At 51.0% G+C, this 18,093-nt stretch overlaps 3 protein-coding genes and 2 non-coding genes across 5 annotated transcripts; 2 read left to right on the forward strand and 3 right to left on the reverse strand.

Moving 5' to 3' along the window:
- Positions 1–102: 102 nt before the first annotated feature.
- On the reverse strand, positions 103–7,511 carry SKA2P1. Its single transcript, XM_415873.8, has 7 exons — positions 7,448–7,511; positions 3,531–3,620; positions 2,643–2,819; positions 2,308–2,394; positions 1,327–1,366; positions 803–935; positions 103–588 (listed from the first exon to the last, which is right to left on the reverse strand). Exons 1-7 carry the CDS (start codon positions 7,478–7,480, stop codon positions 462–464), a joined length of 687 nt encoding a protein of 228 aa, XP_415873.2. The 5' UTR covers positions 7,481–7,511; the 3' UTR covers positions 103–461.
- On the reverse strand, positions 5,049–5,138 carry MIR301B (microRNA 301b). Its single transcript, NR_035322.1, has one exon. It is a non-coding gene; the product is annotated as a microRNA 301b (primary transcript).
- MIR130C (microRNA 130c) lies at positions 5,337–5,430 on the reverse strand. Its single transcript, NR_035317.1, has one exon. It is a non-coding gene; the product is annotated as a microRNA 130c (primary transcript).
- On the forward strand, positions 7,000–11,795 carry PRR11 (proline rich 11). Its single transcript, XM_046902686.1, has 9 exons — positions 7,000–7,095; positions 8,292–8,629; positions 9,140–9,262; positions 9,511–9,768; positions 9,888–9,986; positions 10,464–10,573; positions 10,722–10,781; positions 10,867–10,960; positions 11,424–11,795. The coding sequence occupies exons 2-9, from the start codon at positions 8,297–8,299 to the stop codon at positions 11,490–11,492; spliced, it is 1,146 nt and encodes a 381-aa protein (XP_046758642.1). The 5' UTR covers positions 7,000–7,095; positions 8,292–8,296; the 3' UTR covers positions 11,493–11,795.
- A 644-nt stretch (positions 11,796–12,439) lies between these two features.
- On the forward strand, positions 12,440–17,843 carry SMG8 (SMG8 nonsense mediated mRNA decay factor). The gene is made up of 4 exons (XM_415875.8): positions 12,440–14,170; positions 14,888–15,033; positions 15,392–16,267; positions 17,429–17,843. The coding sequence occupies exons 1-4, from the start codon at positions 12,481–12,483 to the stop codon at positions 17,624–17,626; spliced, it is 2,910 nt and encodes a 969-aa protein (XP_415875.7). The 5' UTR covers positions 12,440–12,480; the 3' UTR covers positions 17,627–17,843.
- Positions 17,844–18,093: the final 250 nt, after the last annotated feature.

Consider the following 18,093-nt stretch of genomic DNA (forward strand, 5'->3'; position numbering starts at 1 on the left):
CAGCAAATGGCAAAGGGACGGTGGAGGGGGGGGGGGGGGCAGGGATGGGCGCAGGGTCAGCAGTCACCCACACAAACAGAGCAATCAATCCGGGCACGTGGCTTTGCTTTCATCATTTATTCAGGAATGTCAATGCAATGAGGTGGTTGGGTTATTTGTCTTCAAAACCCCGCTCAGGAATGCTCAGGAATGCTCAGGAATGCAAGCCATCACGTGGAAACGTCAGCTGGTTAACAGTGCTGTGCAAAACCCGCCTGGGCTGCAGTCGGTCAACATCCACGTTCAGTGCCAGCCCCAACGGGCCACTCTGCAGCTTTTAAGTATTACAAATAGGATTTGTATACGGAGATTAACATTTTCCCAACAGTGTTCTGTAACTCCCAGCCACCAAACACATGTTAGTAACACCAGAGCTATGGCCAAGGCGCTGCGTGCCCGATGAGGACGGACCCGGCCTCCACTTACATGACCAATTTAACATTGCCCTGTTTGTCAAGTTCCACAATAGCAAGCTCCTTCAGGATCTGTATTCTTGCGTCAGTGGCCTTCATGTTCAGTTTGTTCATCTGTGAAACGCTCAGTGCCGCTCTGCAAGGCAAGAACAAAGTGCTGAGCACAGCAGGGCTGAGCCGTGTCTGACGCTGCGGTGCACAGCTGCCCAGAAGGGTGCAGAGGAGCACAGTCAGATGCCAGAGTTACTACAGAGCTGCAAGGGTTCGTGAGCTGTTCCTGTTTCATTTGAAAATGCTGAATTTCTACACAGCGTATACAATTCTCATTAATGAGTAGCTTTAAGCCTTACCTGTTCTTATTTACAACAAAGTGGTTAAATAAATCCCTGTACAAATTGTTCAAGTCTGCTAATTTAACGGTGCTTCTGATCCGCCTTGGAACAGTCTGAAGTGTTTCTTCAGTCAGAGGTTTGAACTGTGGCCCTAAAAAATGACAAAGAGAAGACAGTCGGTGCTTCAGAAATCAGGGCAAAGAAAAAGGATCCCTGCTCTACTTATTAACAACTCCCAGATGGGTCTGAAGGAGGAAGGAGAGGAGGATTCTCCCCCCAGACTGTCGTTATTACTACAAACGTGGTGAAACACAATGAATTTATGATCTGATGTGCATTAATAGCTGTGGTCTGTCAGACACCAGTTGGAAAAAACAACAAAAAAACAAGGAGAATTCCATTCTGCAAAGGATAGATGGATTAAACAAGGGTTATTTCTGTGGTAAAATAGTACACCATCTTCTTCCAGACCACAAACACAAGACAAAAACCCAACAAATCACAGACACACACACAAAAACCAGCAGGAAGAGTCTTCTCACCTTCAGCTGAGTCAGGGTCTCCAGATTCTGAACAGAATGGCTGAAAATGAACAAGAGAACGTCAGGATTTCTTGGGAGTTTGGCTGAGAAATTAGGTTTGTTTACAATTTCACTTCTGTGTGAGCAATTACATCTTATTCGGATAACCGAGGATCCTGCAGCCACTGAAACCAACAGCAGAATCCTTGGCGTTGAACAAATCCTGGTTTCAAATAAAATATGCTTAAAATGGAAACAGAAAGACTCATATGCAAGTCAGACAGAGCTCTTCAGCTTTCTCCTCTGCATTCCAGTGCAGGTCTTGCAGAAGTCATTGCACGTGAAGCAAAGGACAGCGATGGTTTTCCTATTCTCAAACAACCTTCAGACGTTGACAGTTCCAACAAGCAAAAGGAGCTGCATCGAACTTTCCTCAGCCAGAAATACAGCACTGACCAAAAAATCCCCCCCAAAATCTTCACTATTTTGCTATTATTATGAGACCAAGACCAAATCTTTGCAGATAATTATATTACAATGTTGTGCTATAAATAGATATGGGAGAATATCCAACTTTTTAACAAGCGTTAGTTTAGATCTGTGTTCTACTGCATTACAGCTAAAATACACTTAAATTATTGCTAGTCCCATCGCAAACTGCACTGAATTGAATCAATCACATTCTTGGCTGCCATCCAAAGTCTTCTTAAATAATGTATTAGGAAAACATTTCCCAGTGAGACAAACGAGCAAACAAGCAAGCAAGCAAACAAGGAGAAAAGTCTTTCGTCTGAACAGTTCTTCCTCTATAGGCAATTTAATGGGGACAAATAACCAACTTAACCCGTAAACAATAAAAGAGAAAAAGTTTGTTTGAAACTTCAGCCCCATTTCTGAAAAATTCAGTTCAAGGTATGAAGGTACCAACCCAGCCCTTCTGACATCAGCTGAGCTGCTCGGGACTCACAGCTTCTGCAGTACCTGTGCTCTGTGCCTAATTACCTTTTTGACTGGTGATTCCATTTCTTTAGCAGTTTGGAAGCCTAACTGCTGTGCTGCAGCCTGTTCTTCTTCTGACAGAGGCAAGCACTACAAAAAGAAGACATTAGTCATATTAGCCACTTACAGTATACATTTAACTCAAAAACTAAATGCTACTGGCTTAACCACTGAGCAATGAATCAGGCCGGCTTCAATCTTATCTACATTTCTACTGGTACACTGTCTTATCTCTGAAGCATCCATACATGTAATCATTCCCATGTCTGCACAGAGGTTACACAAATGCGTGGTCACGTAGAGCAGTGAGACCCAAGTTAGTGACAGGAAAACACTACCTGGAGATCATTGTGTTGCTGCAGTGTCTGAACGATCTTCATGGTGCTCTCCAGAGCAGCACGGATGCCATTCATGGATTCTCTCTGCTCTAAGGAAACTTTTTCCAGCTGCATACATAACGTTTTGTAACGAGTTTTCACCATGGAGAGTTCTTCTAAGAGAGCAACGGGGTTTTCCTATGTAGAAATGAAAGGTCCGTTTAAACTGTCCAATACAAGAAAATATGTGGGCACACAAGAATTAAAAGCATGGGATTAAGACCAACCCTTTACGATAAAAGGTGCAGTTGAGAGTATCTCTTTTTCACAGGCACAAATGGTAGATGCTGTTAGTAAACCAGTACAACTCCGTGGTTCCATAATAACTACAGGAGGAGGCCTTTATTGTGATGGCAAATATGATATGGCTTTTCTGATTTGGAAGAAGATAGAGATTTTGAAATAAAAGGATTCCGTATCAGAGACTGTCGCAATGCACACAGCAACGAGGGCTTTTTATGAGATTTTCACATGCTGCCATTTGTTGTTTCCCTCCCCAGCACTGTACTTAGCACTGCTGACCAGCAGGTTCCTCTCTGCTCTCACCCTGAGGCTGCACTGAGGCTGAGACAGGGAACTGTCTCTAAGATCAGGTGCTAGCATTACTGCTAACCTTACTGCTCGCCTCTCAACATAAAACATGGGAGAATTTCACTGTATCAGAAATGTACACTTTCTGCTCATTGCTGCTCTGAACTCATATTATGGCAGATATGTTGGTGTACATGCAATAAACACCTTACAACTACATAAATGTTCACGTATTCTCAGCTTAAAGAAAAATAACTTTTTATTACCAATTTCATGTAGAATGCCATAAAATCTATTCACTTAATTTGAATACACTACCTCTGCTGCTGGATTATCAGGAAGACTTTTCATTATCTCAAATTCCAGTCTGTGTTGAATATAATCCAGATCAGATTCTGCCTTCTGGAACTGAAACATTTAGGGTTAGCCACCATGTATTAAAAACAAAACCCGAAGACCATTCTCAGCCATTTGCCTGTCTGTATTTCAGGAAGGCAGAAGACAAGTGCCTGCATTGTGAAGGCTGAGGTGTTTCCAGCCCTTCCTGCCCCACGTGCCCCCTCCATGCAGACCTCTCAGGACAAAGCTAAGCCCTGCTGCAGGGGGAGCTATCTCAGGGCACCACAGCCACGCAGCTTTTTGAAACTGATCTTCACAGCTTGCAGGAGCTGTTTGATTTATTCTCCCTAGACACAAACATATTTCCCAGCAGTTTGTAAAGCTTTTCCTCAGTTAGCTGCTTTGCTTTTCATACATTAAGAACTCTGTTAGCAAAACTGTAATACTCCATTATTTACACAGCAGAAACTAGGAAAAAAGTTGGAGGAGTTGAGTATAACAGAGATTTGGCTGTTAATTACATTAGGAGTTGATTCTCTCAGATGATTATAGTAACTGTCACACATTCCATTATCCCCCACTAAAACAGACTGACAAACAGATAATACAACTGATGACAACACATTGCTTTCCTTGGGATAAATAAGCCACCAGAGAACGATGTCACTGCCTGTATACAGCCTGCTGACAGCATCAGTACTGCAACTGTAACACCTCTGGAAGACTTCTGCTTCAAGGAAAGGCCATTTGCTCAGTTCAGTGTAATCACTGGGGGTTTTACAGTGACAGAACAGACTATGATAAAAGTAAGTCAAAACTCTTGTAAGTTACTTAGCTCAATGTTGTGGTCACTAATTGTATCGAGCTTAACTCTGAAGTAAACAATACACTTTTGTAAGGATCAAAATAAGGCTGTATTTTGAAAGCTCATCTGATTATTAACTACTGGGAATGCAGACAATGAATATGGATGGACTCCAACATTATCCATGAAGATCTGTTCTTGAAATATTTCAGTATCGATCATTTGGGAATGCCAAGTCAATGGCAAGCCATGAACGCTGTGCTGCTGCTGTCCCTCAGGACAGAAATGGGGACAGGAATGTGCTGTGTATCCATCCTGCAGCCCTGGCTTCACCCTTTGTGCTCAATGAAAACATGGACGCAGTATCAGCATTCCTGCTTTCTCCTGAAACTATACTAACTACAGAAGAGACAAAGGTTATTATCAGCAATTTCAGAACATTTTTATAGGCCCAGGGATGTATTATGATCTGCTTTCCTTTAATTTGTAAGTGTTTATTTCTTGCAGTATTTATGGAAACATACACCTCCAAAACCCCCAAGTGAAGGTTATGGGCTGTGCCCACCTGTATGACGACTTCTGCACAGCAGTCACATGGGAAATGCAGTTCCTGAGATGTGAATGTGTAACTTACTCACAGGCTGAGAGGAAAGCGACACAATTGGAGGCACCACGCACGCCATCGCTGCACGCTCTGCTTTCAGATGCTTTGACAATACTATTGCACTGCTAGCTGTGAAGTACAGTAGTGCAATAAAGTCAGAGCATTCGTTAGCAGCAACAATTCTCAACAAGCAGTCAATACACTCAAAATATGTGTTGGAAAGAAGTAAGTTGAACCAGGCCGTGCTTGCTGTGTGGGTAAGGGAATTCACCAAATCCAATTTGAGAGTTGTTTTTCCAATCACCTCCAGTCTTACGCACAACAGCGCATAACAGCACTTACGGATGCAGCTCCATAGCAGGGAGCACTGCAGACAGCACTGCTGGCCAATGCCCTTTTAACATTGCACTGCTTTGTGTATGATCACTAGTAGTACAACATAAAAAGGGCGCTGGACAGACACCGCTCAATGGAGCAGGCAGGCTCACCCTTCTCCTAATGGTAGCAGAAACCAACTGAAAAGCTCTCAGTGCAGCACCTGCCCACTTCTGCACTTCTACTAATTGTACTAAATGGGTGTGTGCGGAATTTAAGTTCCTTCCAGTGCAAACTGCTGAAGTACACACTGAAAAGCACTGCAAGTGAGTCAGCTTTACAGTTTCTTGCATAATAAATCTCACACTGTAGATGTTGTGGTTCATTCAACTCTTCGTGACACTGCACTTTGAGCACTAGGCTCCATTAACTGGAGATTACCATCCACACTGCTCTTTGTAAGCTCCTACAAGTTAGTGTATCCCTGGTTCCATAAGGCTGAGGCGAAGCTCTGCACAAAACGTGTGCCAGAACCCCAGGGGAAATAAGAAGTGTTATTTCACCACACTTCTGTGGGGAGAGCCAACCTCATGGGCAGCCTGGGAGGAAGAAGCAACAAGCGGAAGGGAAAGCAAGAGGCATCCATCAACACAGATGCCATTGTATATATAGAAACTTACTGACAAAGAGTTACTACATTGCTATAAGAGGTCTACATATAGGAAATCAGGTTCCAAATGGATTCCCCAACTGATGTTGGATAAAGACCCGGCTATAATCTCAAAACCCCTATCCTCCACTCTGTGTCCCTTCAGCGACGTTACTGCGTTCCAATAAGAATTAAGAGACTATTCAACTCATTTTTCCTTTTCTTTAATTAGGAATTGAAACCAATGCTTCCAGAAGGGGGGAACAGCAGGCAGGAATCGGCTGTGCTGCCTCTCTGCGTTTGTCTCTGCATTGACTGATGTCCTCCTGCCATCCATGCGGAGCCCCTTTCTGCTCTGTCAACAAAGGTACCTAACGGACAATTTCATAACAATTTTATGGTAATTTATGGTAACTTCAAATGTTGGGGATTCCAAGAATTCCTGGACGTTTCCACACAGAGAAAAGACACAAAGGAGCGCCGTGCTTGACGAGCAATTCCACTGAGAGCACTTAACTCGTGTAAGGAATGAAATGATCTCATTAAGCATTTACACGCACAAAATATTCCCAAGGGGCTTCAGATAGAGAAAGAAAAAACAACTGTGCATATAACAAAACCAAAAAGAGAAGGGTTGGGACGTGAAAGGCGCCACACGGAACTCCAGCTGGATGGCTCCGCAGCCCCTGTGGGTGTGTGAGGGCACGGCAGCGGTTTCCTTCGCTCTTTAACTTTCTTTCCGCTGTCGGAAGACGGGCAGCGTTACATAAGGGCGCTGCGCCGCGCCGCCGGGGCCGTCTGAGAGCAGCAGAGCGCGGTGAGGGCCGGGATCGCGGGGCCGTGCGGGACGCGGAGCCGGGGAGGGCCGAGGGGACCCCGGGGCGCGGCGCCGCCACAGCGCTGGGCGGGAAACCGCCGCCCCGCTCCCCCCGCGGCTCTGCGCGCCGATGGGAGCGGCCGGCCGGCCTCTACCCGCCGGCCCAGGTGTGAGCTCTGCCCCCCCCACCGCTGACAGAAAATGGATTCGTCCGAGCGCGCCGCGCTCCACGCCCCCCCCCCCCGCCCCCCCCAACCCCTCCTCACGGGGCGGCGGGGAAATGGAGCGGCGCGGCCCGACCCCTCCGCGGGGCCTCCGCCGAGCGGCGGCGGTGCGGAGCGCGGCTCCCTCCAGGTAGAGGGGAGTGGCACGGCCCGACCGCCGCGCTCAGGGCGGAACGGAGCGGCACGGGGAGCCCCGCCCCCGCCGGGGTGTGTGTGGGGGGGTGGCGAACAGAACGGACCGGACCGGCCGAACCCGCCCGAGCCGGCGGCGGGCGGCAGCCGCCCCCTGAGGGCCGCGCCCCCGGCCTGCCCCTCCCGCGGGCTCCGCTCGGGGCCCGGCTCCGCTTGGCGGACGGCCGCTCCCACCCCTCGCGCCCCCGGCCGCGCCCGCGGCTCCTTCGCCCCCCCGGGCCGCAGTCCCGGAGCCCTCCGAGGCGCGGCCGCCGTCCCCCGGCCCCGGCCCCGCCGCCTCCCGCGCTCACCATGGTCTCGAGCCTGGTAACCGCCGTCTCCATGTTGAATAGTTGACATTCCTCAGGCGGCGGCGGGGAGATGCCCACCCCCCGCCCCGCAGGGTGGGAGAGCCGGAGGCTGCGATTGGGCAGCTGTCACTCGGCGCTCTCTTTCCATTGGCTCGCGGCTGACAGAGGGCGCCCGCTATTGGGCGGGAAGGAATGTAAACCCTCTCTGAGGTAGAGGGGAGGCTATTGGTTGGTGGAAAGGCTGCGGGCGGTGAGTGGTTGGGGGAGGGAGCTCCGGGATCCTCCATTGGGCCAGAGTGGAATCCGGCTGTGATTGGGTGGAGAAGAGGGCGCTGGGCTGCTATTGGCGGGAAAGGGGAGCTCCGTGAGCCGCAGCCTATCGCGACGCGGCGAGGGCGCGCCTTGATCCAATGGCGGAGCGGAGCAGCGCCCGGCCCACGATTGGCCCTTTCTCCTCTCCCGTCGAGCTCGGGCTCGGCGGCCAATCGGCGCGCGGCTCGCGGGGGCCGCGGGTGGAGGCGGCGGAGAGCGGCGCTGCCATTGGCTGCGCGCGGCGCGAGGAGCGATTTGAATCGGCGGCGCCGGGCGGGAGGTGAGCGGGCTGAGGGGAGGGGGTGCTGAGGGACCCCGCGGTAACGGCCGCTCCCCCCGGGCCTGGGGCCGTACCCGGCTCATGGCTGCCCTCAGGAGCGGGATGTTCCCGGTGTGTGCCGTCACGGCGCCGCGAGAGGCGGCCGCGTTGGGTGTCCGCTCCGTGCGTCCCTCACAGCGCTGGGAGCGGCTCCGGGTGGGGCTGCGCCGGCTGCCCGCGTTAACGGGTTAATGGGTAATGCCTCTCTTACAGCAGCGATGGCAAAGCGCAAACAGCGCCGCCGAAAGCCCAGAGGCAGAACCAAACCCGGGCGGCGGAGGGAGGCGGGGGCGGCCGCATCGCAGCCACAGCTTTCGGCCTTTCACACAACGCCTCCGTCCGCCCAGCGCCGCACAGCAGCGCCCCGGGGCCGCGGTGATCGCAGCGCTGCCATCCGCCCCGGCCCGGCTCACCTTCCTCCGGACGCAGCCGCAGCCGCAGCCCGGGCCTCGCTCTGCTCGTTGCCGTTGCACGGTGTGAAGCACGTGGTGAAACCTTTGGCAGCAGTAGCGGCGCTGCTGTACTGCTGGTGCCACAGCGCTGTCGCACAGGTACGTCCTCTGCTTCGTGCCGATGTGTGCCGTTGTGCTGCCCACCCGCCGCAAGGCAGGCCTCGGGTTTGAAAACTGAGCCGTAAGTGCAGCCACGGCCACTGCAACGCCTGGAGTACGGCGTGTGTTGGTTGCTGAAGGAATAACTGTGAGAAAAGCATGGTGACATCTTCAAATACCTGAAAGGTGTACATTAAACGCGTGAAATGGAGCTTTCGTATTGCACCACCAAGAGGATTTGCAGTGTCTGAAGGCACAGCCTTTCCTTAACAGCAGAGGTGGCTGCTCACATTTGATGTGAATCACACGTTAGAATTCATAGATGGAGTGAGAAGGTCTGGTTGATCAAATCGCCCCTTTGGGTTCCTGCTGTTCAGTGAAATTGTGTACCTTAATGCTGTGGTTCTGCTAACCTCAGTGAGAGCTTTGCACTGGAACTGCCAGCTTTAATCAGAGCTCTCTGGAAATGCAACTCGGTGAAAATATTCATGTGGTTTCTCTTTATTGTAGAGTTTTACGGCGGTTAAAGAGATGATATTTCCATCACAAGTCTACTTAAAGGAGCTAAATGCATTCAAAGAGCAGCTGGAAAAGCTGGAAATGGAATTTTCCAGACTACAAGGAATCCTCCAGGTCAGTCTCAATCCCAGTGGGGCAGAGCGGTGGTTTTTTGCCTCAGTGAGGAGGAAATCAAGATCTCCTCACTGCGGAGTGTTTCACCTCTCCACAGTCAGCATTACTAAGCTGCAGCTACTTGATGGCAAAATGGAGTGAGACTTTCCACCTCTTTTTGGATCAAATGAAGCCAAAACCTTCTTTCTCAAAAATTCCATGCACTTTTAGCAGTGGGTTTAATATTCTCTTATTTATGTTGCTTTCAGAAGAGTGGAATTATGACTTTGTCTTCAGAAAGCTCTCATTGCCAGAGGTGCAGTAAAACAGTTCTGGGTGCTCCTGTAGAAGTGCAGCCAGACCCTCCACCGTCAGTTCCTGGGCCTCCTGCAGTGCAGCTGCAGCCCACAGCTGTGCCACCGCCTCTTCCTCCTCCTCCTCCACCTCCACCACCACCACTGCCACCACCAAAACTGCCTGCAGCACCTCTCCTCCTTAAACGTGGCAATGGCTCTAAAGCACTTCTGGTAAGGATTGAGATGGTTCTTCTCCTTCACTCATGGCCGGGTTCATTGGGAATATATCTTTGTGAATGAGCAGCCCTTTGCCAATCCTGATCTGCCTTCCAACCGTGTTTTGTTCTCAGGAGCCATCAGTCAAAAAAGATGCACCAATGCACATCACTCTCAAAGATCTCCTGAATGTAAAGCTAAGGAAGACGGACAGCAGCCTGAGAACAGACAAGGTAAACCAGAGGGCATGTGGATAATGGTGCACTGGGGCCAACTGTGCACTGGAACCAGTGTATTTCCTGCAGTGCTTCTCTTGGCCCTTCAGAGATGTTTTTGAAGGAATTAACTCTTGCAAAATCTCAGCAATCAGCTCTAAGGAATCCTAATTCTGTATGTTGGCATTGGAAATGAACAAATTAAATGACTAATACCAATGTCAGCTCACGTGCAGCACAGCTCTTCTGACTTTAGATGAAGGGCTTTACAGTATCAGTATATTTTGCACTTTCTTTTGCCTAATTGGGATCTTGCTTGCAGTCAGTTGTTTTTAAACAAATACGAGTTTATCCGAGACCTTAAAATCTTCATCATTCAAAAATGCATGAAAGCTATAAAGCACTGAAATCTTTCAGGATGTAAATCTTAAATGGATCTGTGACCAATGAGGCCTTCTAAAGGTTATCTGTGGTAACATCATTTTCTGTCTTCAGGCAGGATCCCCAGCGAGGACACGCAGGGCATTAATTACAGTCTCTGATTTACAGAGTGTTAATCTGAGATCCAAATCCAAGCCATCAGCTCACGTTACAAGCTCCTTAAAGTAAGATGCTTTCATTCTTTCTTTAACATTAAATTCTTCCCATAAAATACATCTTTCTGTTCAGAATGATGATGATCACTTTACTCAGTGGAAAATGTGTCATTTAAACCTGTTTGCTTTGTTGTTTTTTTCTTTTTTTTTACAATAGTACCCCACCTAAAAACCAGTTAGATCTTCGGAAACATCTTAAGAAAGTCAATATACAAAGGTGAGCTGCACTCTGTTCTCTTGCTTTGTTTTTCTAAGGAAAACCAGAGAAATAATCCCAATTGCCCTCATTTCAACCTTTTCAGAAGTCCTGGTGGCACTCCGCTAAATAAAGAAAACACTGAATGTGGGACTGGGCTGACACCGATTATGACACAGGCACTACGGCGTAAATTCCAGGCAAGTCTTGATGTCTGTCTTGAAACAACGAGCTGGTTTTTAAATCCATGTGGTTTCATATGGATTTTTGTCCTGCACTGCAGTGATATCAGTGCTCAGTCCATAATTCTCACCCCAACGTGCTCAGTACCCACAAATAAAGGTGTTTGTTTTATCACTCCCATTTTAATGGTGAGGAAACTGCAGAATGTGAGTGGTGTTGTCCCTCTTCCAGCGGGTGATCTGACCTGGCTAAGGACAAAAATGGCTTTCTTTATCACCATTCCAGTACTGTCAGCACCATCTCTAAGCTCAGAGTTCTATCCAGGAGAACAGAACCTGAGGATTCATCATAACTTCTACCTTCAGGATTGGCCGCGTCTGTTTTCTTTTACGAAACATCAGCTAAGAGTTACACTTTATCTCAGTAGCAATGAGTACCAAGCTCCTGTCCCAAGCTCTGACCCAGCTCTTGTGTTAACAGATGGCACATCCGAAGAGTCCCTCACCGGCCCGGCTGAGCGCTGCCAACAGCTTTGATGAGCACAAGTAAGGTTTACACAGCAGTGTGTTTTCATTGATGGTCAGGGAGCTGCTCGGATCGCATTTTAAGGTCACTGAGGCACACTGAATGTGTGTGAGTGCATTTGGGAAGGGGGCATTCTGAAAACACTTTGTCCAAAGCCTGCCCTTTCTAAGGCAACGTCTTACAGCCTGCGTCTCAATCTGGTTATGTATTTAGTAAGACAAAAGGAGGTTTTCTCAGTATTTTAATACCTGACTGCTGCTGGAACGGGGACTGTTGTGTTCCTGGTGCTGCTTCTGCTTGTAATATACGTGTGTTTGTTTATGGAAATTCAGTATTTTTTTATAACAAGACTGATCTTGGCACTAATTGCACAAATTCAAAGCAAAGCAGCAGTTCTGCCCTCCGCTGCTCCTGAAGTGAACGTTTACAGCCTTCCACAACCAATTCCACGGTTAAAAGCACGTGAGACAACTGCAATATGTATCGCTTTGGGCCCAGATGAGGTCAGCTCTGCTATGAATGGCACAGCAATGGAGCTCAGCACTCAGCGTGGACACAGCGTGGCCTCGGGACAAAGCCCTGCTGTACACGGACTCGGTTTCAGCCGCACTCAGGCTGCCTTCCCAGAGCTTGGCCACGCATCCTGCGTGGGATCCCGTGGCACTGCAGCCCCGGTGCGGCTTCTGCCATGGGAGCACTGCCCCCGGAGCGGCGGGGCCGTCCTGATGACGCTCTGCGGGCAGTTCTGAGCCCACCCTCTGCTGAAGCGCTGCGTGACGCTCCGCTCCCGCACTGCTGCTCGTGGAACGAGCTCGACTCGGTTCAAACCGCCCGACCGCGCGTTAAGATGAGCTCAGCGTATCCGCCCACCGCTGTTGGCTGTCGCTGTACGGCTCGTTCCGCAATACGCGCGGTTCGGTCGCCGCCCGTTCGGTGCGCGCTGCGCTCGGGGCGGGGCGGGGTGGAGCGGCGCAGGCGCGGCGTCGGCGCAGGCGCGGGGCCGGGCGGGGCGATGGCGGGGCCGCTGGCGGGGCCGCTGGCGGGGCCGGGCGGAGCGATGGCGGGGCCGGTGAGCCTGCGGGAGCTGCTGCTGGCCGGCGGCGAGCCGAGCGGGGCGGCGACGGCTGCGGCTCCCGGAGAGGAGGAGGTGTGCGTGGTGGGCATCTTCGGCAAAACCGCGCTGCAGCTGTGCTCGGAGAAAGCGGCCCTGGTGAGCACCGTGTGCGACCGGCAGGTGTTCCCCCTCTTCGAGCGGGAGGAGGCCGAGGAGGCGGGCGGCGGCGCGGGGCGGGAGGGCGAGGCGGCCGGCAGGGACTACAACCACCTGCAGGCGTACTACAGCCAGGAGAGCCGCGTGCTGTACCTCGTGCTCACCTCCATCTGCGATACGCCGCAGCTGCTGCGGGCGTGCGGGGACCTGGCCGCGGCCGAGAGCCGGGAGAACGGCCCCGGAGTGCCGCTGCCCCACGCCGAAGCGCACGAGTTCTGGAAGCACCAGGAGAAGCTGCACTGTCTCAGCCTCCTTTACCTGTTCTCCGTGTGCCACATCCTGCTGTTGGTGCACCCGACCTGCTCCTTCGACATCACCTACGACCGCGTCTTCAGGGCGCTGGATGGGCTGCGGCAGAAGGTGCTGCCCTCCCTGAAGGCGGCCATCAAGGACTGCCCCGTGGGTAAGGAGTGGAAGCTGAACTGCAGGCCCTGCCCGCCGCGCCTGCTCTTCCTCTTCCAGCTGAATGGGGCCCTGAAGGTGGATCCCCCCCCGGGCAGGGGCCAGGACCCCTGCGGCCACCTGGAAAAGCCCCCCCCCAAGAAGCACTCCCCCAAGAGGCGGCTGCAGCACGCCCTGGAGGACCAGATCTACCGTATCTTCCGTAAGAGCAGGGTGCTGACCAACCAGAGCATCAACTGCCTGTTCACCGTGCCTGCCAACCAGGCCTTCGTGTACATCGTGGCCGGTGGGGCGCAGGACGGGGAGGATCCCGTGGCCATGCTTCTCGATCAGCTCAGGAGCAACTGCACCATGAGAGAGACGGACTCCCTGCTGGCTCCCACCCTGTCGGGACCCCGGAGGTACCAGATGATGCGCCACGGCAGGCAGCAGCTCTCCTTCCATGCAGAGAGCAGCAGCAGCAGCTCCAGTTCCTCGGGGCAGCTGGTGGACTGCACCCTGAAGGAGTTCTTGTGGCAGCACGTGGAGCTGGTGCTCAGCAAGAAGGGCTTCGATGACAGCGTGGGGAGGAACCCGCAGCCCTCTCACTTTGAGCTCCCGACCTACCAGAAGTGGGTCGCTGCAGCTCTGAAGCTGTACGAAGTGACCATCGAAGGCAAAGACGATGACCCGACTTCTCTCACTGGCGAACTGAGCTCAAAAATCATGGGCAGCATCAAAGTTCTGGAAGGCTATTTAGATATAGACACCAAGTTCTCCGAGAACCGTTGCCAGAAAGCCCTCCCCATGGCCCACAGTGCCTACCAGTCCAACCTGCCCCACAATTACACCATGACGGTCCATAAGAACCAGCTGGCTCAGGCCTTACGTGTGTACAGCCAGCACGCCCGCGGCCCGGCCTTCCATAAGTACGCCATGCAGCTGAATGAGGACTGCTACAAGTTCTGGAGCAACGGGCACCAGCTTTGTGAGGAGCGAAGCTTGACTGACCAGCACTGCGTGCACAAGTTCCATTTGCTTCCCAAAGCAGGTAAGGAAACTCAGTTGTGATTGGTTCCCTCTGCTTAATTTTGTACCTACTTTAAAACGCCTTTAGCTTCAGTGACCAATTCAGGCCCTGTGTTCTGAGCAGTGTATTGCAGGTAGTGGGACCGGATGCAGTGCAATTGCAGTGCACAGGAGCAGGGTATAGGAGAAGCTATAGGTGGTGAGGCCTTGTTTCATGTGTCAGTGTTACAGAGGCATGATGTCCAGTAACTATTCTCGTGTCCTTATGCCTTTGCATCCTCTGAATTCTATTTAAAACACACCACTGCCCCACTCACATGCAGTAATGGTTAGGAGCAAGCCTGCTCTCAGTAATAACTTTGGTTCTGCATTGCTACTTGGAGGTGTTACACGGGAGCTCTTCTAACTGGAGATACAGAGGATAAAAAAAAGTTCTTTGGGAAAGTTCTTTAAAAGTTCTTCTCTGCCTCCTTTGATTGAGCGCAGTCAAGGGCTGGAAACTGAGGTGTAAGTATTGCAGGGAGAAGAACTATTTATGCCTTGCGAGAAGCTTCTAAAAGCAAAGAATACAGTTTAGTGGTGTAATCTACACTGGAACTTTATATACAGTGGGGGAAAGAGAAAAGGAGTTGCTGGTGAACAGTTTTGTTAGGTAAATAGCAAGGAAAGGCAACTGATGAAGAGAATCAAAGAATCTCTAGAAATAGTGAGCATTTTATCTGCTTGATTTTGCTTCTAGGGGAGAAGCCAGAAGCAGACAGAAATCCCCCAATCCTGTACCACAACAGCCGGGCTCGTTCCACTGGCGCCTGTAACTGTGGAAGAAAGCAAGCTCCTCGTGATGACCCCTTTGACATCAAAGCAGCTAATTACGACTTCTACCAGGTAACTGCTGAGCCTCTCTTTTTGCTTCAAGCGGTGTTTTTGCATCGTCAACACAGCCTGTGTTCTGAAGGGACCACAAATCAGTGTCCTCTTAACCTCATCAACCTGTAAATGTTGCTTAGGGAGGACATGCCTGGAAGCGCGATGGGCTGAGGGGGCAATTAAAGTCTTCTCCCCTGCATACTAATTGCACGTGGTCTGTTTTAAATCCATCATGCTTAGGCTGTATTCCTTTTGCTGTTTTGATTCTGGCATAGCACGGATCTCTTGAGCCTGAGACGTACCTTCTGAATGGTCTGACTGAACTCTCCTGTGTCAGTAACAAGTTGGAAAGTTAACCACGTTTTGTTTTTCACAGCTGCTGGAAGAAAAATGCTGTGGGAAACTGGAGCACATCAATTTTCCCATATTTCAGCCAAGCACACCTGATCCAGCACCTGCGAGAGACGAGGCATCGCCTGCCCCTCCGGAGGGCGAAATTGAGAAGCTTAAAGAGAAAGAACCTCAGACTCAGGGTGAAAGCACAGGTCTGAGCTTAGCCCTCAGCCTGGGGCAGTCAACGGGCAGCTTGGGCACTTACCCACCGGATGCCCAGGGCGGAGGGGACAATGCAGAAGGTCAGGGGCAGAGTGGGGAGTCCAAAAGTGAGAAAAGGCCGAGCCTGGTGGATCGCCAGGCATCCACTGTGGAGTACCTCCCTGGGATGCTCCATTCCAATTGCCCCAAAGGCCTTCTGCCGAAATTCTCCAGTTGGTCACTGGTTAAACTGGGGCCTGCTAAGGCTTACAACTTCCACACAGGCCTAGACCAGCAAGGCTTTATCCCGGGAACAAACTACTTAATGCCTTGGGACATTGTCATCAGGACAAGAGCTGAAGACGAAGGAGACTTGGATACCAATTCCTGGCCTGCTCCTAACAAGGCCATTCCTGCAAAAAGGAGTGCAGTTGTGATGGGAAGAGGAAGGCGGAGAGATGACATAGCTCGAGCTTTTGTAGGATTTGAATATGAAGATGCACGTGGTAGGAGGTTCATGTGTTCAGGGCCTGATAAGGTCATGAAAGTGATGGGAGGGGGGCCGAAGGAGTCCGCCATCAAAGCCCTCAATTCTGACATGCCACTCTACATCCTGTCCTCGACTCAGGGACGGGGACTCAAGCCCCATTATGCTCAGTTCATGAGACTCTTTGTGGTGGTTCCCGACGCTCCGCTGCAAATAACGCTGACGCCTCAGGTAAGAGATGGAATCTGGTACCTGCAGAGCAAAGGCTGAGTGCTGCAGCATTAAGAAGGGCCAGAGGGCACAAAGTGGGAGGCAAAGGGTGCTGGGGGTTTTTAATGCTGAATCACAAAACTATGGAACTTGCTTCTATGATGGGGTACGTTCAACTGCTCAGATATGAATCTGTTTCTGTTAGAAGTTAAGGAAGAATGCTAATTGAGACCTGACTCAACAGCAGGATTCCAGCAGTATTATAAAAGCATGCGCTTTAGCTCCACAGATACTTACTGTGGTTCTTGTCCTCCCATCTCCCTGATTTCTGATGTTTTTCTGAAAGCCATCAGACTCCACAGGGAGCATTTCAGTTTATCCTTTTAGAGGAAGGTGGGATGAAGTGGAAGGAAACATGCAGTAAGCAGTTTGTCATGTTTGAAACTGAGGCAAGAGCCGAAGGCTCTGTTTCTGCTGGCATCATTTTGTTGCTTGTTCCCAGCTTACATCTCTGTGACACTTTATGACTCCTAAGGGTGTAAAAGTACTTGGAAAGTCTGCTCTGCTATGCATTGTAAGTGCCACACACCAGTTCCCCGTGTGAATGAGGCTTTCTCAGTTTTGTAATGTGGTTGATAGATGACGTAGAGGACGTGTTGCTGACACCCTTCACGTGGCTTTCAGTAACAGCTCAGGTGTCTCTGTGCTACAGCACTGAAATGCCATTCATGTGGTGGTTAGTACTGCCTGGGGGGAGGTGGGCTTGTGATTTATTGAGAGCTGCAGCCTTAAATCCAGCACCTTGCCCACGGTGGAAGCCTGTGATGGCTCACAGAAGCGAGTGGCACAGTGCTTTCCTGCAGCCTGCTGAAGTGGGTGAGATCCTGACCGTAGGCAAGACTTAAGAGCCAAATGAACCCAAGGAAGTCTACTAAGTCTTCATTTTTCATGCAGAGGGTGGTGACGCACTGAACAGGTTGCCCAAGGAGGCTGTGGATGCCCCATCCCTGCAGGCATTCAAGGCCAGGCTGGATGTGGCTCTGGGCAGCCTGGGCGGCTGGTTGGCGACCCTGCACATAGCAGGGGGTTGGAACTGGGTGATCACTGTGGTCCTTTTCAACCTATGCCATTCCATGATTCTGATGGCGATTGACGATCTGCTCGTTTGCTTCTTGTTCTCAGGTTCAGCCCGGCCCCCCCCCTTGCCCTGTGTTCTACCCCGAGAAGCAGGAAATCACGCTTCCATCGGACGGGCTGTGGGTGCTCAGGTTTCCCTACGCGTACGTGACGGAGCGCGGGCCGTGCTTTCCTCCAAAGGAGAGCCAACAGCTGATGAGCTACAAAGTTCTCCGAGGGATACTGAAGGCGATGACGCAGTAAGGAGTGCTCTGGGAGGTGGGTTGGAGGTTAAAAAGACGATCCCAGATCCAAATCATGGATTTATAGCCGTGGGTGTCCCTGATTTTGTGAGTCCCACTGCATTTCCCAGGAACACAGACTGGAAATAAAGCCCAAGTGAAGAAGGGAAGCCAAAAAAAGAGAGATTTTCTGTTTATTAAGGTTTTGTATGTGAAAATAAAAGCTGGTTATCGCAGTACGCTGAGACTGTACTATGGATGTGTGGGTGATAAATAATGCTTCTCCCTCTTCCTGTTACTTACCAGAGGGTGGTGACGCACTGAACAGGTTGCCCAAGGAGGCTGTGGATGCCCCATCCCTGCAGGCATTCGAGGCCAGGCTGGATGTGGCTCTGGGCAGCCTGGTGTGGTGGTTGGTGACCCTGCACATAGCAGGGGGGTGGAACCGACGGGCATTGTGGTCCTTTTCAGCCCAGGCCGTTCTACGGC

The sequence above is a fragment of the Gallus gallus genome, chromosome 19 (genome assembly GCF_016699485.2).
Source record: "Gallus gallus isolate bGalGal1 chromosome 19, bGalGal1.mat.broiler.GRCg7b, whole genome shotgun sequence".
NCBI classification, from domain to species: Eukaryota; Metazoa; Chordata; class Aves; order Galliformes; family Phasianidae; genus Gallus; species Gallus gallus.

Excerpts from the sequence above, each read along its gene's own strand:
- SMG8 (XM_415875.8), top strand. The coding sequence starts at position 12,481 with ATGGCGGGGCCGCTGGCGGGGCCGCTGGCGGGGCCGGGCGGAGCGATG. Across the intron at positions 14,171-14,887 it reads CCATTTGCTTCCCAAAGCAG|GGGAGAAGCCAGAAGCAGAC; the intron begins GTAAGGAAACTC and ends TTTTGCTTCTAG. Across the intron at positions 16,268-17,428 it reads AAATAACGCTGACGCCTCAG|GTTCAGCCCGGCCCCCCCCC; the intron begins GTAAGAGATGGA and ends TCTTGTTCTCAG.
- SKA2P1 (XM_415873.8), bottom strand. The coding sequence starts at position 7,480 with ATGGAGACGGCGGTTACCAGGCTCGAGACCATG. Across the intron at positions 1,367-2,307 it reads TGGAATCACCAGTCAAAAAG|CCATTCTGTTCAGAATCTGG; the intron begins GTAATTAGGCAC and ends GTTCATTTTCAG. Across the intron at positions 589-802 it reads TTTGTTGTAAATAAGAACAG|AGCGGCACTGAGCGTTTCAC; the intron begins GTAAGGCTTAAA and ends CTTGCCTTGCAG.
- PRR11 (XM_046902686.1), top strand. The coding sequence starts at position 8,297 with ATGGCAAAGCGCAAACAGCGCCGCCGAAAGCCCAGAGGCAGAACCAAA. Across the intron at positions 9,263-9,510 it reads GACTACAAGGAATCCTCCAG|AAGAGTGGAATTATGACTTT; the intron begins GTCAGTCTCAAT and ends TGTTGCTTTCAG. Across the intron at positions 10,782-10,866 it reads AAGAAAGTCAATATACAAAG|AAGTCCTGGTGGCACTCCGC; the intron begins GTGAGCTGCACT and ends CAACCTTTTCAG.